The 22,824-nt window shown below is 35.8% G+C and overlaps 2 protein-coding genes across 4 annotated transcripts; one reads left to right on the top strand and one right to left on the bottom strand.

Annotated features, from left to right (window-relative positions):
- Positions 1 to 8,171: 8,171 nt before the first annotated feature.
- Positions 8,172 to 10,933, top strand: LOC136235502 (F-box protein SKP2A-like). 3 transcript variants are annotated; one of them, XM_066025215.1, is made up of 5 exons: positions 8,172 to 8,365; positions 8,728 to 9,006; positions 9,512 to 9,860; positions 9,943 to 10,084; positions 10,339 to 10,933. In XM_066025215.1, exons 2-5 carry the CDS (start codon positions 8,765 to 8,767, stop codon positions 10,707 to 10,709), a joined length of 1,104 nt encoding a protein of 367 aa, XP_065881287.1. In that variant the 5' UTR covers positions 8,172 to 8,365; positions 8,728 to 8,764; the 3' UTR covers positions 10,710 to 10,933. The 3 variants fall into 3 exon arrangements, with proteins under 3 accessions (XP_065881287.1, XP_065881286.1, XP_065881285.1); XM_066025214.1 differs by having other exon boundaries at positions 8,685 to 9,006; XM_066025213.1 differs by having other exon boundaries at positions 8,173 to 8,365; positions 8,740 to 9,006.
- Positions 10,934 to 11,117: 184 nt separating this feature from the next.
- On the bottom strand, positions 11,118 to 14,525 carry LOC136235501 (chaperone protein dnaJ 10). Its single transcript, XM_066025212.1, has 9 exons — positions 14,234 to 14,525; positions 13,984 to 14,043; positions 13,815 to 13,897; positions 13,349 to 13,632; positions 13,107 to 13,265; positions 12,838 to 13,016; positions 12,669 to 12,749; positions 11,537 to 11,701; positions 11,118 to 11,462 (listed from the first exon to the last, which is right to left on the bottom strand). Exons 1-9 carry the CDS (start codon positions 14,318 to 14,320, stop codon positions 11,382 to 11,384), a joined length of 1,179 nt encoding a protein of 392 aa, XP_065881284.1. The 5' UTR covers positions 14,321 to 14,525; the 3' UTR covers positions 11,118 to 11,381.
- Positions 14,526 to 22,824: the final 8,299 nt, after the last annotated feature.

The following is a 22,824-nucleotide window of genomic DNA, read 5'->3' as shown; positions in this document are numbered from 1 at the left end:
TCTAAGGCTTATTTACACTATTGGGCTTGAATCCCAAACCATGACGATGGCGCTGACCAACCTCAATGTTAAAGTAAATAACCCCCTTGTTTACCAAAGCCTAAACCAGGAACGAAATTCATATTCAGCATTGCATTTGCCACCCCTTTCGGCATGTGCTCATCATAAATATCGGCTACTTGGAAACTTCCATAGGATGGGAATCGTCCTTCAAACATAGCAACAATAGGCATATCATCTGCCTCAATAATCTCGATTCCATTAGCCAAAGGAAATTTGACATTATGATGAAGTGTAGATGGGACACAACCGAGCTTGTGGAACCATGGATGTCCCAATAATAATGAAAATTTTACTCGAATATCTAGCACAATGAATTCCACTCTAGTTTTGATGGAACCAGTTTTTACATCTGCTTCGAAAGTACCAATAACACGACGTTTGGAATCATCGTAGGCTCATATCACTGTATGTGATTCCTTCAGGGTTTCTTCTGGTAGACCCATAGAATTTAGCATTTTATAAGGACAGACATTAAGCGTTGAAACGCCATCAACCATGACACATGGGATTACTCTATCTAAGATCTCCACCCTGACATACAAAGGCTTGTTGTGATCTCTCTCTTCGGCGGGTAAATCCATATCACAAAATGAAATCTCAACCGATTTAGAGCACATTTGGGTCAACATATAGCCTATGACATTAGTTGAGACAACTGGGGGGCTTCCATCTTGGATAAAGCCTTAACCAAAGCACCTCTATGCTCAGGGGATTTCATAATAATATGCCAAACAATAGTTTGTGAAGGTGTCTTATTAACCTAGTGATGAGTAGATCCTCTTTATCCTTCTCATTTTCTGGGACTACTGGCACAGTGATCAGAGTATTTGGAGCATTCAGATCAATAGGCCTTCCTCTAGGAGGTGGTACCACATTGTTAGCACGACCACTTCTAATGACGTGGTTCACTCTGTGTGAGTTACATTCTCTCTCTTCTTTGAAGGAAATACAACTTAGATCAATTGGACAAATAGACTGAATGTTCTCGACCAATACAACTTGAATACTGAGATTTGTTTTTCTTATCTGCTCGAAGATAAAGCCTTTATCTAATCCTGAGGACATCATGCTAACTGTCTTACCAAAGTCATGAAGAGGATTCCCTATAGTGCTTGGCTTAGACGGGTCAACAATTTTCTCATCATCAATCAAACACTGAATATCATGCTCGAGAGTTTTACAATTGTTGGTATGATGACCCATGAATTGATGATAAAAACATAAGTTTCCCAAACCAATACCCTAAGGGAGATTCGTATAAGGCTTCAAAGGCTCGAGAAGACTCACTTTCTTCAATTTAGAGAATAAAGAACTGAGAGTAACACCCCAATGATCGATACCCGAATTATTCGTTGTCTCCTTTTTCTTGTCAATAACAATTGCTACATCAAGCACTTTCACATGAGTTGTGGTTTTGTTTTGAGGAACAATAACCGAACTCGGATTAGTGAAATTAGAGGGGTGGATTGGTCTAATTATAAGTCCTTCCCCAATAACCGCTTGATCCTGCTGCATAAGATCCTTCATACTTCTCCACACGAAGAGCCATGTGGTAAGCCTCATCATATGATTCGAAATCACGATACCTCATCGCATCTTAATAAGCAGGTAATGCGCTTTCCACAAACTTGATTATCATGTCTTCTTTATATGGCTTGTTCTTAACAAGTAGTTCCTTATCCATCCACCTGCTAAAGTAATCCTGAAAAGGCTCATTGTGCTTTTGTTTGATCATCTCTAGATCGCTCATTTTGACCTTCATCTAAGCACGATATCCATAATGGTCAAGGAAAGCGTCTGCAAGTAGCTTACAATTATTCTGAGTCTCTTCAAGAAGATTATTGTACTATAATAAAACACCTTCTTCCAGAGTTGTTGAGAATAAGTTGATCAACTGACTTTTAGCTGCTCTAGATCCCAATATAACTCGAGAATAGTAATTAATGTGAGAGGAAGGCTCTTCCTTCCCTCTATAAACTGGAAACTTTGGCATTGGGAAGCCTGTAAGAAAGGTGTCGATCCCTTTGGCATATTGGGAATCCACGTTAATACAAACCAGCTTGGTATGATTCTTTTCCTTCTCCTCAAGCCTTATCTGAATTCTCTTCATTTCAGGCATCTGTTGATTGAACTTGTGGTCTCTCTCTGATTCTTTTTTATGAGAAGAAATTATCTCACTGACATTATCATCAAACCTTTGTTGCTTCTTTCCCTTTCTCTTAGGACCCGAGGTTTCATGCCTTCTATGATCAGAGATCTCACTAGAGTTGGATATGGAATTAGAGGCTTTTACATCATCAAAAATCACTTTCTTAAGGGCATCCCCCTAGAGCATATCCTCCATCATCTGTCTTAAATCCTCTATTATTGCCATTGCAGGTGACTCAACTGGAGGTACTAAACTTTTGTCTGAATCACTAGTTGACAATCCCTCCTGATAATTCTGAGACTCCAGTTCTGAAACTGACTATCTTGTCACCATCTTTCTTGTTCTTGAAAACCCATCTATTTTTCAAGACCTTATTGCCTTTAGGAGGCTTCACAAGCACATGTTTCATTCTTTTTTCAAGGAATCCATCTCTTCCTTTATAGCATCAAACCAAAGATTTTTGTCTTTACTAGACAACACTTCTTCAAAGTTCTCTGGCTCACCCTCATTAGTGACAAGAATAAACTCTGAGATTGGATATTTTGTAGAAGGTTTTCTTTCTCTAGTTGACCTTCGAACCAGTGCTTCTTCCACCAAAGGAGCTGGCTGCTCCCCCCTGCTCATGAACATCCTCTACATCATTCTGATTATTATGTGGAACATCATCAAATTCTGGTACACCATCATCACCATCTTCATTTGGTTGTACCTCATTAGCACCATCAAGTATTGCTTTAGCATTCTCATTTGTTGGCTGCTCAACAGGGATAGGAATAGAAATAGAAGAAACATCAGTAGTATCAAAAGACAAATTTGGAGTAGAAGTGTACCTTGTACTTAGAAGTTCTGAGCCCATCTCGTGCTCAAAGAATACTACATCTCTGCTTCTCACTACTTTCTTCTTATCTGGATCATAGAGTCTGAAACCATACTCCTCATCACCATAGCCAACAAATACACAAGGATTAGTCTTGGAATAAAGCTTTGATCTCTGTTCTTTTGGCACATGCATGTATGTCTTACATCCAAAGGCTCTCAAATGTGAATAAGAAGGGTCTCTACCCTTCCATGCTCTCTCGGGTATCTCAAGGCCAAGAGAAATCGATGGTGAACGATTGATCAAGTACACTGAAATATTAACAGCTTCAGCCCAAAATGTCTTTGGAAGATTAGACATTCTAAGTATACATCTCACTTTCTCCACAATTGTTCTGTTCATTCTCTCTGCTACACTATTGTGTTGAGGGTGTCGGGCACAATTTTTACATGTCTAATTCCATGGTGTGAGCAATAGTTCTCAAATTTTTTAGAAGTGTACTCACCACTATTGTCAGAACGAAGACACTTCAATTTTCTTTTTGTCTCCCTTTCTACCATGACATGAAACTTCTTGAAAGTTTCAAACACTTAACTCTTTGTCTTCAACATGTAAACCCAAGTTCTCCGAGTAGCATCATCAATAAAAGTGACAAAATATTTACTGCCACCAAGAGACTCCACCTCTAAAGGACCATAGACATCAGAGTGTATCAACTCCAACTTTCCTTCCTTCATTGTAGACTTCTTAGAAAAATAAGCTCTATATTGCTTTCCTGTTAAACAATAATCACAAGGGTCAAAAGAAACAAATTTATCAACAGGAATAAGAGATTTACCTGCCAAAAGCTTTAACCATTTATCTGTCAAGTGTCCCAATCTTCTATGCCACAAATTTGGAGAGTTCTTTTCTTCAACTGCATTTACCTTACCATAACATACATTCAAGTATGTTTTATACAAAGAACAACATAAGCCGCATAGAGCAACTGTCAATGAACCCTTGGACAATCTCCATTTGCCATCTCAAAGGTATGTCTGAATCCTTCTTGATCAAGAACATTTGCAGACAATAAGTTAAGGTGAAAATCGGGAATATGGCACACATTCTTCAATATAAGCATGCACCCAACACTTGTCTTCACCCGAATATCACTCATGCCAACAATGCTTGCCGGGCTCTGATTTCCCATATTGACACTACCAAAATATTTTGCTTTGTAGTTCAAGAAGTATTCCTTTCTAGGAACACAATAATAAGAAGCTCTTGTATCAACAAGCCACTCTGTGTCTGAACCATCAATATGATGACACTCACTAGTTGCACAAATCAAAGCAACACCATCATCACTTTTAGAAGTGACAGTTGCAGTATTTTTTTCATCTCCCTCCTTTTCAGAATCTTGCTTCTTGCCTTGTTCTCTTTTCCAACGGTAGCAATATTTCTTTATTTGACTCGGTTTGTTGCAGTGGTGACATAGCATAGGTTCTTTCCCATCTCTGGACTTAGACCTACCTCTCGAGTTACCACGCCTCTTTGGACCTCTACTCTTGCCTCTATCTCTGTTCTCAACAACAAGAGCTTGTGAATTATCAACTCTCATCTCCTTTCTTCTTATCTCTTCATCAAACATACTCTCTTTGATCACATCCAAAGAAAGTACACCATCCAGAGCAGAGTTACTAATAGTCACAACAAGAGTTTCCCAACTATCTAGCAATGAACTCAACAGAAATAAAGCCTATCTATCAAGAATAGTTTTCATATTGGTAAGTTTATTGATAATATCTTGAAAATCACTAAGATGTTCAGAAACTGACTTCCCACTTTTCAACTTCAAATTAACAAGCCTCTTAATCAATGAAGCCTTATTATTAGCAGTCTTTCTTTCATAAAGACCTTCTAATTTCTTCCACAAATCATATGGGTCGGACTCTTGAGAAACATGGTTGAAAATGCTAATATCAACCCATTGTCTAATAGTCCCTAAAGTCTTTCTTTTCAACTTTTTCCATTCTCTATCTTCCATCTTTTCAGGTTTAATCGGTTTAGACACACTACCATCCTCTTTAATTTTTGTATCAATCATACAAGTCTTTGCAAAATAACAAATTTTTCATCATAGGTCTCCATATAGAATAGTTGGTTGATGTCAATTTAACCATGGAACTATTACTGCTATTAGACTCCATAGCTAACTTTAAAATTAACCTTGCTTTGATACCAATTGAAGGACCCAAAAGACGGGTTACCAATAACACGCGGAATACCAATAATAACACCACAAGGATCTATCTCACAAACAATCAACCAAAGCACAACCCAATTGACAAATCAAAACAACAAATATAAGCACAAGAATGAAAATCTAAACCGCAATCAACAACACGAGATTTATACGTGGAAAACCTCTTTGGTGTGAAGAGTAAAAACCACGGGACTTTTGAGGAGTCCACCATACTTCTCTTACTATGATAAAATTGAGGGCAAAACAAACCCAACAAAGTTCTTACAAAAGGTTTATAATCCACCAACAACCATGAAACAATAAGAGATTTCAAGAAGTAGAAAATACCACAAAAGAACAAAGAATCTACTAGAAAACATACCCCTACACGAACATCCCTTACAGACCTCCAAATCGAATCTTCAATAGTCAAAGTGAGGATAAAGATGTTAAGAAGATTGTGTCCAAAAATCACGCAATTGTGACGGTCGGATCTCAAGATATCGTCGAATTCATGGGACTGCTCAAGAAGAAGAGATGTAGATTTCGGATTTCCTTTTTGTGGTGGCTACTCTCCATTTCTTTCTTGCTCAAAGACTCTAAAAATAACCCTTAAATACCTAGGGTTAAACCACACAAATAAATGGACCTAAAAATAAGCTGGACCCATGACAGAAATGACAGGGGTAGGTTTCGTCTCTATAGCAGCAAAACTTTGGCAGGCAGTTTGGAGGCAAAGATCGTAGAGGCCCTGACACTTCCGGATAATCTCCTATGAATGGGATTGAAGGGGGAGCAACAAATTCAGTTTGACACGGATGCAATACTAGTGGAAAATGACGTTAATTCGGAAGCAGTTGAAATCCGAGCTATTATTCAATACTACAAAGAAATCTTGAAAGATTATCCAGACTATTTAGTCTTTTATATTTCTCGTTTAGTGAACGAAACACCCACTTAGTTGCTTGGTGGGTTCGATTCACCGCTAACAATTTTCACGCATCTTACTTACCTTATTGTCTTTAAAATGTAATTGTCAAGGATTTTCTTTCTAATTGATTAATAATATTCAATATTAGTTTAAAAAAATATTAAATTTATGAATAAGAGTAAAATACAAAAAATTATCTTAAAAACTATATTTAATAAATACTCCAATAAATAATGTATGAAATAAGAAAAATTGTTAAAATGTGACCGTTATTTGAAGCGAAGGAAATAAATAAAATGGAAGAAAAAGAGAATTTTGCCCCAAAATAGGGCTCTAAATGAGAATTTATCCACCTTTGGAACCCGGTTAAACATTTTACCCACTGTGAGGCTTGTTTAACCGGGTTCGAAACCGGAAGACAAACTTCCGGTTTCAAATTGTAAAGAAACCGGAAGTTTATCTTCCGGTTTCTAATTATATATATATATTTTTTTTAATAATAAAAACAGAAACCGGAAGGTTATGTTCCGGTTTCTCTGTTAATATATATATTTTAAAACCTTTTGAACAGTCCACTTCCGCTTTCTAAAAAAAAATTAATGAAAAATTTTAAAAAAGTCCCTTTCTCTTTTTTAAACTTTTAATTTAACTTCAATCTTTAACTATTTATTTTTAAATTCATTAATTAAATATTTTCTTGCCAAATTAGTTAGTAGTAAATATCTAATTCGGTTAAAAATGTTTATTCTTTTAAATGTGAGTTTGAAATTATATTTTTGACAGTTTAAATTACGATTTTTACAGTTTCTTTATAATTTCAAACGTCACCAAAAAGTTACGGTTCAAAGTGACAGTTAAATAACAGTTAAACCATTTCAAACTATAATTTAAACTATTCGAAGTGACAGTTAAATGTTCGAAGTGACAGCTAAATGTTCAAAGTGCAAAAATCATATTTCAGACTGTAATTATAAAGAAACTGTAATTTAAACTGCCACTTTGAACTGTAATGTTACGATTAAGTTTATAATTTCAAATGTTACCGAAAAGGTACGGTTCGGAGTGACAGTTAAACCATTTCAAACTGTAATTTAAACTGTTTGAAGTGACAGTTAAATGTTGGCCAAATTTACCTGTCACTTCGAACAGTGTAAATTACAATTTGAAATGGTTTAACTGTCACTTTGAACAATAATTTTTCGATGACATTTGAAATTATAAAGAAACTGTAAAAACCGTAATTTAAACTGTCAAAAATCTAATTTCAAACTCAAATTTAAAAGAATAAATATTTTTAACCGAATTAGATATTTACTACTAACTAATTTGATAATAAAATATTTAATTAATAAATTTATAAGTAGATAGCTAAAGATTGAAGTTAAATTAAAAATTTAAAAAAGAGAAATGGACTTTTTTGAAATTTAACATTAAGAATTTTGGAAGAGCGGAAATGGACAGGAAGCTTTTAAAAAAAATATATATATATAATAGGAACCGGACGGCTTCCGGTTTCTAACTTTTTATATTTAAAAAAAATAAAAATGGGGAAACCGGAAGGTTGGCTTCCGGTTTCTTTACAAAATGAAACCGGAAGCCAACCTTCCGGTTTCGAGCCCAGTTAAACCAGTCCTACAGTGGGCAAAATGTTTAACTGAGCTTTTAATTGGATAAAAATTTCATTATAATTCCTAAAGTGGGGGCAAAATCCAGAAAAAGATAAGAAGAAGTAACATAAGATAAGAGTATATAAAGGGTCATTTAAAAGGTCATTTCTTCTTTATATGGTTTTCATGTGCGGCTTCGAATTTCAACAATAGAGTTTTCTACACACAAATATTAATACTAATAAATAAATTAAATTAAGTAACTTTTTTATTAGCTGTCTAGTCTAACTTTATGGATGCGTCTTCAATTCTTTCCTTTGTAATAGTAGTAGGATTAAGCTATTTATAATAAAAAAAAAAAAAAGGAAGAAGCAATCAAAAGAGGCTTTGGCCATTTCTATCACATCACCGCTAACATCTGAAACGTGTCACCACTCGTGTTTATGGTGCTCTTTCCCGTACGTTTCTCCCTCTGTTCCCGATGCTCTGCTTCGTCTTTTGATATCATATAACCGCTTTTCCTTCTTCCTTCTAGCATCTCCGCCCCTTGCCTCTTTCAAGCTCCACAAGAGTAAGTTCATATCACTATTGGCTGAACGAAATCTTCAATTTCATCGTGGAATTCTGTTTCTATCTATTGATCATTTTATTTTATTAGTTTATTTGTTTCTATTCTATGCTTCACTTTGTTGAAATGGTCTCTCTTTCAAGAGTGTTAATTTTTGTCTGCTTTCGTTTTTATTATTTATGTCTGGTGGTTCTTCGTTTCTGAAATTGATGAATACTTGTTACCGATATAACTGGTCGCGTGTATTGATTGTGATCGTCTCTTTTTGTTGTACTAACTTTCAAGAAAGTAATGAACTGGTTTTGGGTTTCTTGTCTCTTAGTGACAGGACACTGGTTAGGGATTTTTCTTATGCAGTGAGTCAGTTTTTGTGACAGATTTTTATAAGGCGATCAAAGGAAAATGGTGGGTGGAGCAAAACCCAAGAGTGAGGAATTGAATCAGAGCTTTGAGAAGCTGATGATGGGTGGTGGAGGAATGAAAATGGAAGGACTGGTTATAACTGACTGGAAAGATATCCCAATGGAGCTATTGCTGCGGATTATGTCTCTTGTTGATGATCGGACTGTAATTATGGCTTCTGGTGTTTCTAGTGGTTGGAGAGATGCTATTTGCTTGGGCCTCACCCATCTTTCTCTCTCTTGGTATCTCTCTCTCTCTCTCTTGTGCTTTTAATGGCTGTTGGGGCTTCTTATAATTACAAGATTGTATGCCTTATGAATCATGTGATTTGGCTTAACTTTCTATCATATGCATGAAACTTATATGTTTGATTGAATGAAATAAGTCTCTGGAAGTATCTAATTGGTTATGTCTTTAGACTTTCCAAATATGAAGGTGACCCATTTTGAGATACTTGTGAATCAAACTCTTGGGATCTAGTTGTTTCTTGAAAATACATATTTATTTACTTGTATACCCCAGTCAATGGGTATCTACCTGCACAATATGCCTTAAGAGGTATTAATCTTACCTTAACAGAAGACAAGTGAAAAGAAAAAGCATATCTTGGCCTTACTAATTAGTCCATATCCTTTTGTATTTATTGCTAGCTCATCTTGGGTTCATGAGTGTTTGAATTTATGCTCTTCTCTGATGAGAATTGACTTGAGTATCAGCTTAATAGTACGTTGGATACTCCTTTTTCAGGTGCAAAAACAACATGAACAACTTAGTTCTTTCACTAGCTCCTAAGTTCACAAAACTGGAAACTCTGATACTCCGCCAAGATAAGCCGCAACTTATGGATAATGCTGTCGAGGCAATAGCAAGTTACTGCCATGATCTGCAGGATCTGGACCTCAGCAAAAGCTTTAAGCTTAGTGATAGATCCCTGTATGCAATAGCTCATGGTTGTCCAAACCTTATCAAACTCAATATCAGTGGATGTACATCATTTAGTGATGGTGCTCTTGAATACCTGACTGGCTTTTGCCGAAAACTAAAAATTTTCAACCTTTGTGGTTGTGTAAAGGCTGCAACTGACCGTGCTTTGCAGGTTACGAGTTATTGACTTGTTTATTGGATGGCTCTTAATTAAGAAATTTAATGACGTACAAGCTTTCATGTATCATCTGCAGGGCATTGGAAGGAACTGCAATCAGTTGCAATCTTTGAATCTGGGATGGTGTGAGAACGTGAGTGATGCTGGAGTAATGAGTCTAGCATATGGCTGCCCTGATCTCAGAACTCTTGACTTGTGTGGCTGTGTTCTGATAACAGGTAATACTGTTTGGGATGGCATTTTGCCAATTACAATTTTATTGATGTGAGTTTTCGGTGGACTATGTGTTAGCATTAGGCAAGATGGTTAGCCTTCTCATTTAGAAGTAAGATTGATTATGGCTATGTTATGTTGTGAGACATCATCAAATATTTATGTATAGTGTATGTTGAGAATTGTGAGAATCCTTTATTGGAAGTTATTTTGGCACTTTCACCTATATGGACTAACTCTGATTATACTTACTTTGTAGACGATAGTGTGATTGCTTTGGCATACAGGTGTCTCCATTTGAGATCCCTTGGACTATACTACTGCCGAAACATCACAGATAGAGCAATTTATTCACTGGTCCATAGCCGAGTGAAGAACAAACCTGCACTGTGGGAATCCATGAAGGGCAAGCGAGATGAAGAAGGGTTAAAAAGTCTCAACATCAGTCAGTGCACAGCACTCACTCCTCCTGCTGTGCAGGCACTATGTGACTGTTTTCCTGGACTTCATACCTGCTCAGGAAGGCATTCGCTTGTCATGAGTGGGTGTTTGAACTTAACATCTGTGCACTGTGCTTGTGCAGTCCAAGCACACCGTGCAATGAGCTCCATTTCTGGTTCAGCTCATTGAAATAGATCAAGTTCAACTTTTCAATTATGTTTACCCCCTCCCTGTACATGCATGGTTGTGTCTATGAACTGGACCGTTTTGCTGCAAAATAGTGGTCCTGTTGTAGCAAGTATCTATTGTATAGTTGTTAGTTTTGCTGCCAGGTCTTGGTTTCTGAATTATGAGAATTTGGTGTATCTGGAAGCCAAGTTGGTTATGGAATGCTATGTGTGGGATAGTTATAATGCTTGATAGCAGGGGAAAAAACAGAACTATCTTTCAGCCTTCTCCCACTGGAAATATTTTAATGAAAATATCATCAAATCAGGGCTTCTATTTAGTTTCTGGCAAAACCAGTTTCACACATATTGGTTCTAACAAAAGGACAAGTACTGCTTATTGCAATATGTGAAATAAAAAAGATGCACAAGGAATAACAAGTATTTCATCGAATGAAATTCATAAAGTTCCATATTTGGTGATAACCAAATTCAAGCAGCAGCTCTCAAGTTGAGCATAATTGATTTTGTATTTGTAGGTGCATAATAACCAGTTTAATACAGCATATACCAAAGAAAACTGTGAAATATATATAGGTTGCGCTCAGTTGATCCAAGAAGGTGGAATCGTATCTGTACTGATTATTTTGGAAGAGAACATGGAAGATAGTTCGGTGATGTCATAGTGTAAAATTCATTTGCCTTTGTACACAATCTCTTCGTCATCCACATCAAATGCAGGATTACAGAGGCATCTGAACAGTCTACCAATTCCCTGCACCAACATCAAACATCTCATGTTGTGATACTGTTTAAACTAAGCTGCAAACATTAAGTAGTAAGACATGCCTGAGTAAATAGAGGCGTTCGATATGATACTACTCTTGATGCTCTTGGTGACTCGTCATTGCTGCTACTATCAGAGCTACTTCCCTCATCATCGTCATCCTCATTAATTCCGGCTGCACCTTTTCCTTTCAATGTTGTTGCACCGTTTCCAAATTGTCTTCCTCTCTAAGTAAAAATAAGAAAAAGGAAAATCACCATTAGATTTAGGTCCCCCAACTCCAACACTAATTATTCTTCTAGCATTATCACATCTTTCAATACCTACTTTCTTTTTATTTTAGAGTAACCTATCTGCTTTATTGCACAAGTCTAAAACATTGATTTTGAACTAACTTAAAAATGACATTATGAAATAAATATGTAATATTCACTTTTGGACCGAATTGACCCTTTTATCCTAGAAACTTGTAAGAAAAATTCCATTAGGACCCAACTTCATATCCAAGTTCTAATACAATAAGAAAAAATAAAAACCACCAAGAGGTCCCCTCTCCACAGCAAAATGGACCAGCAATTCTTCTAGCATCACCATACTTTTCGAAAGCTGCTTTCTTTTTGGTAGAGCAGCCTATCTCCTAGTTAACATAATGTGTTACAGAGAAACCTTCTCTTTGATTTTAAAGAATTTTCATTTTTTAAAAACATGATTTTTTTTTTTTTTTTTTTTTTGAAAGAGTGAAATCCATTTTTAAAAAGGCTTCAAACAATGTTTCAATCAATTCAATATATGCAGTAATCTCATATTAAATCTCCAATTGCTTCTAAATCATCTCAGAAAATTGTTTCCCTCATATATCCAAGCACCCTAAGTTGCCAAAAATTGTATCCGACCTTGAACTTCAAAATGTTGCAACTAACCTCTCCAACATGCTTTAATATATTAGTAGATTAGTAAGATGTAGCGACTGATATTTTGGATATCTTTTTATTTCTGATGCAATATTAATGTTAGAATATTTTTTTTTTGATTTAGGGGTTATAAGCAAGTTGAAGGGTTGTTCTAAATAAGGAAGTTGAGAGTGTTAGTTGTAATATTTTGAAGTTCAAAAGAGTTGTCTCAACTTGGAGACTGGGAATATATCTGGCCTATATCATTTATGTAATCTTGTAAGCAACATACTGGTAAACTAACCTGAAAGATCTTTCCAAGAATTTTGAGAGCCACAGCACGAGCTTTAAGTTGTTCCTTTGTAATATGATTTTCCTTGAGGACCTGCATATATACAAGTTGGTAAATCAAATCATGAAATAGATGGACAATCTGTCCATAATTGAAATATATAAATAGGAAGAGTAGTCACCATTTGACAAACATGAACAAGTGTAACTTCAATATCCACCACATTCAGTTTCCACAATGAACTCATCAATATCTCCTTATTTGAGAGCAGATGCGACTCAACATCATTTTCAGAACCACTTCCGTCCATTTTAAACTGCTTCCGGATATCCTCTTGAAGTTGCAATAGCTGAAAAGCACCTGAGTTTTTGTGTTTTCCTTTGTAGTTAGGTTAGGATGTACACTTGCTAAGAAACAAGAGACTAGATTCGTTCATTCATTCATTTGTACCTTTTGCTGCTGTAATCTGTGACTTGAAGAAATGACCCTTATTTCGAACCCACTCAGTCAAAAATGGTACCCCGAGATAGATCGCCTTCTTTCCAAGCTCCTGTGCTGCTTGTCTTGAATATATGTACCCAATAGTTCCCAATATATCAGCTCCAAAAGCTGCATATTTGAGTCATAAATCCTCATAATCTTAAAGCTATGCTATGCTATAAAAGAAGCAACAAATAAATATATGAGCTGACCTGCATCAGAGAGTCTTTTTGCTTCAGATTGTGCATGCTTTAAGAATCCAATCTTGTCACCGTGAACATACTGATTAAGGAAACCTTTGAGGAATCTTGCTAGCTTTTCTTCTCTTTCTCTTTGAACGCCCTTCAACTTGTCGTGTATTTTCTCAGGATTCTCACTTTCAATAGCTAATTCTGAAGATGCCATTGATGCCACAGATAAATGTCCTATGTAATCCTCGAACAATTCGCTTCCAAACAGAAGAGCAAACACAGCAGTAGGATCAAGCATTGTTTCCCTGGGATATTAGATATTCACAAATCAATGTATCAAATCCAATGGAGTTTTCTGATTAAAAAAAAAATCAAATGGAATTTGAATCCAATAAAAGTATACAGTCACAAGTTAAAGCAATGAAATCTGAAAGAAAAAGAGGATATTAATTTTAATCAGTTGCTGATAAAGCATCAAGTTAAATACCTTGATATGGAATACTTTCCCTTTTGATCATAAGCATCTCGCTGTGCATGATTACTCAAGACTTGATAAGCTTCGCCTAATACCTGTCGACATATGATTATGCATTTACCATTTTTTCAGTTCATGAAAAGAACAAAAATGAATAAATTAGGAGAAACAGAAAGAATACCTGAAATCTTTCTGCAGCTTGAGGATCATTGAGATTCTTATCTGGATGAACTTGCCTGGCCTGTAAAATTCTAAACAACTTAGAATTGATCTTCTCTGGTAGAAGTATAATTGTTTCAGTTAAATTAAGGCAATCAGATTCCAGTTGATTAATTAGGAAGATACACTAAATTTGTGAACTAGACTGGATCCATAAATCCTAATGGAACAGTAAAGGAAAAAAAATAGTTGATAATGAGAAAGAGTGAAACCTTAAGATAATAAGCTTTGCGAATCTCGTCGTCAGAAGCAGAAGGAGTAACGCCAAGAACATCATAATACTCAGTCTCCTTCACCATTGTTAGAAAGGAGTCAGAAATCTGAAATTGGAATAATGTGAAAGCGATGATTAAAAGAAAAGAGAGAATATAGGAAAAGAAGTGAGAGAAAAGAAAATGAATAATTTGTTTGATGAAAACAGTGGCTTTCCAGTTCTTGATAGGAATAAACAAATGGGAGATTCACTTTTTCGCGGGAGCAGAACTGTATTTTAACTGTCACCAAGTTCCGCTTATCATATGATATGAATTAATCTCTTTTTCAAGTTATCAGATAGCTGTCGCTGGGCTTCCGTTTTTGGGCCTTTTCTCAACATTGGGTCCCAACTGGCCCAGATAATTGTTTAAAGCACATTTCAACCTAAATACCTATTCCAAGTCGGGTCCGTCACATGAAAATCATAAAAAGCTCAATATTTATTTTATAAGTGTCTTATTCATGTAAAAAAAAAAAAAATTTGATAATATCAAATAAACAATTTTTATATAAATAGATATGTCCTTTCAAAAATAACTGTTTAATAAAATAATAATTAAAAACATGATTTTTTTTATATTTTAAAATAAAAATAGCATATGATATGATGATAAAATACAAAAACAGATGATAATTAAATGTAAAAAAAATTCAAACATGTATTTCATTGTAATTTCCTCATTCCAAGAATGCATTTCCTTAATAACATAAAATCAAAACATCAGTTTTAAAAGTATGGTGCCCGCTATGGTCTGTTTTCACCATTGGATGATGGAGCATAAAATTAATCCAATGGTAAATATGAGCATAAAGTAACAGTACTTTATAAAAAAACAAAGTAACTATAGCGGACACCTTAAAAGTACCATTGGAAAACGTTCTTAAACATTATATAAATGTTTAATCAAAGCATTTCTTCTTTAAACAATCTTTCGAAACGCAATCAATAATAGATTTTACCATCCACCATTGCCCCAATTGGACATCAAGTGCATAAAATCCTCGAATAATTATTTATCCCTAAAAGAACAACTGCAATTGAATCAAACTGAGTTGGAAGTTCTCCAAACCATCTAATACAACTTTTAATTTCCTTTTTATTTTGATTTTACTAAAATCTTTCTTTAAACAACAATCGGTCCTGATCACATACATCTTAATGACCATGTAGTATTTGGTCATTTACCGTTAGATCTGGGTTTATTAACGGTGAATGACCAAATTCATTTGGTCATTAAGGTGCATGTAAACATGGCTGAAACAACAATAACCTCTTTAATATCAACATTATCTCTTTCTCGACCAAAATTAAAGAATAATAATTCAATAATGCAACCAAACAACATTGTAAAAAATGTTTTATGAACCTTCATGTAAGTTTACAAAAAGTTACAATAAAATTCACATTAATTTTACATAATTTCTATTTCGTGAAATTGAATAAAAGAATATAAGCTTACATGCAAACTACCAAACGCTTTGATGGCTTAATTTTGATTCATCATCATCTTTCTCATCAATATCACTCTTCATATATCCATCTACACTTCTTATAACTTCATTAGCATCTTCAGGAATATCATCATTTCCCTTAGAGGTGAAAGAAATCAAAGAAAATATCTCCACATGATTCGATAAAGAGACGGGAAATACAAAATCAAAGCAGAAACCTCATTCTAAACACAAAAATAAACTTTCCTAAATGAAATCATGAAATTATCAACATTATGACCTTTATTTGAAGAATTCTCCAAATCATCACAATCATCCTTATCACCCTTTATAACAGCAACATCATTATCATCACGATCCTCGTCACCCTCATTATCATAATTTTTCTCCATATAATCCTTACCAAAAACATTATCCTCATTCTCCTCCACAACATCTTCATCATCTTTATCACACAGATTTACGTGGTTCACCAACGTTATGTTGGTTAGTCCACGGGCAGAAGGAGACATAGTATTTATTAGGAGACAGAAAAACAGATATACTAATTCAAGGCATCACAACAAATAGGAAACAAGATATACTAATTTAAGACATTACGACAAATCTCCATATTGACTTGAATCCTCCTGAAAACATAACAGATGCACCCATGACAGTACCAGATGAACAGACTTCTCCCTTTGTCTCAGAGTTGCCCACAGGCAACTAGTAATCTTTGATGTTTAGCAAGTCCAAATAGTGTTGAAACTTGCTCTGTGGAACGGGCTTGGTAAACATATCAGCAGGATTGTCGGCAGTGCCAACCTTCTTCACCTTTATCCTCTTCTCACTTCTCAGAAAATGATACCTCACATCTATATGCTTTGTCCTCTCATGATGAACCTGATCCTTGGCTAAACAGATTGCACTCAAACAATTACAAATACACTGTAGCCTGATCATGATATAGACCAAGATCACTAACCAATCCTTTAAGCCAAATCCCCTCCTTAGCAGCTTTAGTTAGTGCCATATATCTGCTTCCATAGTAGACAAAGTCACTGTAGGCTGCAGAGTAGCTTTCCAACTGACAACTGAACTACCAAGAGTGAAAAAACAACCAGTCATAGATCTTCTACTGTCAACATCTCCAACATAATCAGAGTCTGAAAAACTTGTCACCAAACACTCTGTATCACCTCCATAAATGAGACTAATGTCAGATGTACTTTTTAGGTACCTAAAAATCCTCTTCACAGCTTGCCAATGCTCCTTGCCTGCTTCACCCATAAACCTGCTAACAACACTAACAGACTGTGCAAGATCAGGTCTAGTGCAGACCATTGCATACATCAAGCTTCCTACTGCACTAGCATAGGGATCTCGAGACATGTACTCCTTCTCTTCAGCAGACTTAGGTGCAAAAGCAATAGACAGACGTGCACTTGCAGCACTAGGAGTATCTATGGGATTTGTGGTAGACATGCCAAATCTTGACAAAATCTTCTGAATATAGCCCTTCTGTGATAGAAAAAGCTTCCTTTTGCTTCTGTCCCTGTAAATCTCTATTCCCAGAATTTTTCGAGCTGCACCTAAATCCTTCATCTCGAACTCTGCGCTGAGAAGACCTTTCAACTTCTGAATGGCGTGCTTCTTCCTTACAGCTATCAACATGTCATCTATATACAACACCAGATAGATAAAAGACTCATCTTCTAGTTTATTGTAATAGATACAACAATCATATGGGCTCCTGGTGTAGCTCAGATGCATCATGTAGCTATCAAACCTCTTATACCACTGCCTATGAGTCTGCTTAAGTCCATACCAGGATTTCTTCAACTTGCAAACATAATTCTCCTTTTCAGGAATCTGGAGACCATCTGGTTGGGTCATGTATATCTCTTCCTCCAAATCTCAATGTAGAAAGGCTGTCTTTACATCAAGTTGCTCAAGCTCCAAATCCTGATGTGTAACTATAGCTAGCAACACTCTAATAGAGGTGTGTCTGACTACTGGTGAGAATATCTCATTATAATCCACTCCCTCTCTCTGATTGAAACCTCTAGCAACAACTCTAGCTTTATACTTGACTCCCTCTGTAGGTGATATCCCTTCTTTCATCTTGAGAACCCACTTGCAAGTAATAATCTTTCTTCCTGGAGGTGGTATGACTAAATCCCATGTTTGATTCTTATGAAGGGACTCCATCTCATCTCCCATAGCAGCAATCCATTTCTCAGAATCGGTGCCTGGAACAGCTTCTTTGTAAGTTGATGGTTTATGAGTGTCCACATCTTCAGCAACTTGTAGTGCACAGCCCACCATGTCCTCAAAACCATACCTCTTAGGTGGCCCAACTCCAACCCTCCTTGCTCGATCTTGAGCTAAGCTACGATGTGTAGCTTCAGATGGTTGAGAAACTGATGGTGTAGATTCTGGTAGCTCAATTTCTGCTTTTGACTCTTGTTCCTTCAAACCACTCTCACTCTGCATGACCTGAAGCTCCACCAGTTTAGCAATGCTATAAGTTTCTATTGTAGTTGTAGGTTTCACCATGGGTCTAAGCACAGACTTTTCATCAAAGACTACATTTCTGCTCAGAATGACCCCTTTCTCTGATGGAGACCAGATCCTAAAGCCTTTAACTCCATCTCCATAGCCTACGAACACTCCCTTCTTGGCTCTTGGCTTTATCTTACCCTCATTAACATGATAGTAAACTGTGCACCCAAAAGCTTTCAGATTTGAGTAATCAGCAACCTGTCCTGACCATATTTCTGTAGGCGTATTGAGCTGTATGCCGGTGTGTGGTCCGCGGTTAATCAAATAACATGCTGTGTTCACCGCTTCAGCCCAGAATCTTCTATCTAACCCAGCGTTAGAGAGCATGCACCTCACCCTCTCCAGTAATATCTGGTTCATTTGTTCAGCTACACCATTCTGTTACGGTGTATTCCTGACTGTGTGATGCCGAGCAATCCCTTCATCCTTATAGAACTTATCAAACTTAGACGAGCATAATTCTAGACCATTATCAGTTCGGAGCCTCTTTATCTTCTTTACTGTTTGGTTTTCCACCAATGCTTTCCACTACTTGAAACTCTTGAAAGCTTCACCCTTTATGCTTTATCATGATGACCCAAGTCATCCTTGAATAATCATCAATCAGAGACACAAAATATATGTGACCTCCCAAAGACTCAACTCGAGATGGACCCCAATAATCAGAGTGGGTGTAGTCAAATGTGCCTTTTGTTATGTGAATAGCCTTGGGAACTTTCTGCGATGTAGTTTCCCAAAGACACAGTGTTCATAAAACTCCAGACTCTTGACCTTATGACCACCAAGAAGATCATCCTTTGATAGAATCTGCATCCCTCTTTCGCCCATATGACCAAGTCTCATATGCCATAGCTTTATCATATCTTCCTAGTCAATCTCTGACGATGCAGCATTAGTTGAACCTGTAACAGTGGAACCTTGCAGGAAATACAAAGTACCATACTTCACACCTTTCAGAATCACATCAGAACCTTTACAAACATGCAGAACTCCATCTTTTCCTGACCAACTGAGACCCCTGATGTCTAGTAGACTCAGAGATATCAAATTCTTCATCATCAACGGAACATGCCTGACTTCGTTCAACATGCAGAACTTACCATCATGTGTCCTCAACTTGATCGAGCCTATTCCAACTGCCTTGCAGACATGACTATTATCCATTGAAATGCTACCTCCATCTACATGCTTATAAGTTGAAAACCAATCTCTCATTGGACAAATATGGTAAGATGCTCCTGAATCAAGAACCCGCACATCAGAGTGATGAGTGTGTCCATCAGCAACTAGAGCAATATCATTTTCAGAGCTGGTGTCACCATCTACTACAGCAGCACAACTTGGTTGATTTTCTTATTTCTTCTTCTTCTTTGGACAATCAGTGTTCCAATGTCCTTTCTCCTTACTGTAATTACATGTGTCGTCTGGCTTGGGACCCTTTGAGAACGTCTTTTTAGACTTCTTCTTTCCATCGTTACCCTTTCCCCTACTGCCGCTGGTAAACAGTCCAGAGGCCTGATTATCTGCACTTGTATTGTTCACCTTATGGAACAACTCCCTGCTATGAAGAGACGACCTAACTTCTTCTAGAGTCACAGAATCTTTACCAACGATAAATGATTGAAAAAAATTCTCATATGAAAGCGGTAAAGACACCAACAGAATCAAAGCAACATCTTCATCTTCAATTTTCACATCAATATTACGTAATTCTAGTAATAATGTGTTCAATTGATCTAAATGATCCCTGAGTTGCGTACCTTCCTGCATTCGCAGGCCAAACAGACGTTGTTTCAGAAGAAGTTTGTTTGTTAGAGATTTCATCGTGTAGAAGCTCTCTAACTTCATCCACAGACCAGCAGCAGTCTCTTCGTCTGAGACCTCAGTGATGACATCATCTGCGAGGCACAACATAATTGTCGAATATGCCTTTTCTTCCAGAATCTCCATCTCACCAGTGACATCTCCTGTTACCTTCTTCAGCGGCGTCCACAGACTTGTTGTTTTAACAAAGCCCACATCTTGATCTGCCATAGATTGAAACTATTTCTCCTATTAAACTTTTCGATCTTCACGTTCATCGCAGACATCTTTCTCTCCAGAAAACAAAACCCCGATCGGAAACTGAAAGCTCTGATACCAGTTTGTTGTGCAGAATTAATGAAAGATAAATAAGTAAATAATTGAAAAACACAGATTTACGTGGTTCACCAACGTTGTGTTGGCTAGTCCACGTGCAGAAGGAGAATAGTATTTATTAGGAGGCAGAAAAACAGATTACATGATTAGGTTTACATAATGGGGTATTTATAATACTCAATTTAACCTAATCTCACTAGGAACCCATGATCCCAATCCAACTAGGAACCTAGGAATTCGAAACCCAATACTACTCTGAATAGGAAACAAGATATACTAATTCAAGGCATTATGACACTATTCTCATCATTCACATCAGCACCCTTACCAAAATCCAATTTAGACTCCTAATGAGAAACATCATTAACTTTATCCTTCTCCTCAAACTACATTAGAAATTTCTTAACATTATTAACTTTATCATTATTCTCACCACTCATGTAACATCTCATCAACGAGTAAATTACATTAATGATACCTAAACTTTACCATAGCTCACACTTTGATACCTAGGTTACATTTTGTCTAAAAAATATACCTGAAGTAACGATGACCGGACAATTTAGTATATTTTACCGGTCAATGGCCAGTCAATATGAGCTTGATGAGTAAATTACACTGATGGTACCTGAACTTTACCCTAATTCACACTTTGGTACCTATATTTTATTTTCTCCAAAAATACACATCAAGTGAAGATGACCCAATATTTTAGTACATTTGACCGATTAGTGATCGGTCAATGGGAGTTTGACTATTTAAATTAAAAATTGAGACCCATCACACACTCAATTAACATAAAATTACAATACTACTATTTAACTTTCTCTCTCTCTATCTATATATATGTATATATTAAAAAACAATATTATAATTGTATGTTCATTGAGTGTATGGTGAGTCTCAATGTTTAGTTTAAAATGGTCAAACTCATGTTATCCGGTCACTAACCGATCAAATGAACTAAAATTTTCAGCCACCTTTACTTGAGTTATGTTTTTAGGATAAAATAAAATTCAAGTACCAAAATGTGAATTAAGGTAAAGTTCAGGTACCATTGATGCAATTAACATATGAAACTCACGTTGACCGGTCATTAACCGGTAAAATACATTAAATTGTCCAATCACCGTTACTTCAGGTATATTTTTGAGACAAAATGTAATCTAAGTACCAAAGTGTGAATAGGATAAAGTTTAGGTACCATTGGTGTAATTTACCCTCTCATCAACATTAAAAAATAATCACCTACATGCTTATCAAAATCATTAACTTTTATATCTGCAGTTGCACCCCTAACCAAATCATGTAAAATGATACAGAATTTCTTATATAAAGATAAATAAAATAAAAGATAAATATTTATATTAATACTTCGAATGAGTTTTATATTACTTGAAGCCAATCAGTTTCATCCACTTTTAACCAATTACAATCACTTTCGACCACTTTTACTTAGTTTCAAATGCCTTAAAATTGTTTAAATTCGACAAACTTTGAAAACAACATGCTTTCAACATAATTTGTACCTTAATTTTTATCAATACAAACTCAATTAGTATTCTAGGTAGAGTTGAAGATATCCTATTAGCAAACAATCCTTAACGGAGACCACAAATCTCATAACCGACAACTGAAAAAATATTAGGCATCTATAAAGCTTGTTCATACTAGGACAATTCCAATTTGTAGAGTTCTTCTTCAGATTCTGAATTGTCAAAAATTTCTCGGGTCCGTGAATATTTACAATCCAAAATCTACACAATCAAAATGATGAAAATGTACAAATAATCATGAGCTGGTTAGATTCCCAATTAATCTTATCTTTACATCAAGCATTAATTGCATAATCAACGTTCACTTCCTTCTTTGCCAATCAATAATTTTCCCCTACCCTTTGATAATTTTCTATTTTTCGAACATCTCAATGCCTAACTTCACTCATACACCCACCTACATTCATACACATACATGAATACTCCTCTTGATAAACCTTTCTAATCATAAAACAGTGTATCAACTATTTCTAAAAAGCCAAATCACCAAAATTAAGAAATTGCAAAAACATATCACACCAAACATGCTCAATCTCGACTTTATTATGTCAAACCAAAGGTTGTAGAAAATGCTAAGCTAGTTGGACAGACATGACACTCAAGGATTAATCGAGGGTTTTAATCGAGGATTAATTAGATTCGTATTTTTGCATTTTTATTTGTTAATAAACAAATTATTACATAAATTCAATTAAAATATGTATTATATTATCTAAAAATAATAATATAAAATGATTTAATATAAAAAAACATGTACGTTTGTAACATATGTCTTTAAAAGTGTGTAAACATTAGCATTTGAAACAACTAAAACAAATAAAATATCATGTTCGAGAGTAATATAATTCACCAAA

Source organism: Euphorbia lathyris, chromosome 7, assembly GCF_963576675.1.
Source record: "Euphorbia lathyris chromosome 7, ddEupLath1.1, whole genome shotgun sequence".
Lineage (NCBI taxonomy): Eukaryota > Viridiplantae > Streptophyta > Magnoliopsida > Malpighiales > Euphorbiaceae > Euphorbia > Euphorbia lathyris.
Note: the sequence above shows the minus strand (reverse complement) of the source record. Positions and strands in the feature narration are given on the sequence as shown.

What these genes read in the sequence shown, in the direction of transcription:
- LOC136235501 (XM_066025212.1), bottom strand. Translation starts at nt 14,320, where the DNA reads ATGGTGAAGGAGACTGAGTATTATGATGTTCTTGGCGTTACTCCTTCT. An exon ending in GCAAAGCTTATTATCTTAAG is followed by an intron (nt 14,044 to 14,233) that starts GTTTCACTCTTT and finishes AGAATTTTACAG; the next exon opens with GCCAGGCAAGTTCATCCAGA. An exon ending in TTGTTCATGTTTGTCAAATG is followed by an intron (nt 12,750 to 12,837) that starts GTGACTACTCTT and finishes GTATATATGCAG; the next exon opens with GTCCTCAAGGAAAATCATAT.
- LOC136235502 (XM_066025215.1), top strand. Translation starts at nt 8,765, where the DNA reads ATGGTGGGTGGAGCAAAACCCAAGAGTGAGGAATTGAATCAGAGCTTT. An exon ending in ACCCATCTTTCTCTCTCTTG is followed by an intron (nt 9,007 to 9,511) that starts GTATCTCTCTCT and finishes CTCCTTTTTCAG; the next exon opens with GTGCAAAAACAACATGAACA. An exon ending in TGGCTGTGTTCTGATAACAG is followed by an intron (nt 10,085 to 10,338) that starts GTAATACTGTTT and finishes CTTACTTTGTAG; the next exon opens with ACGATAGTGTGATTGCTTTG.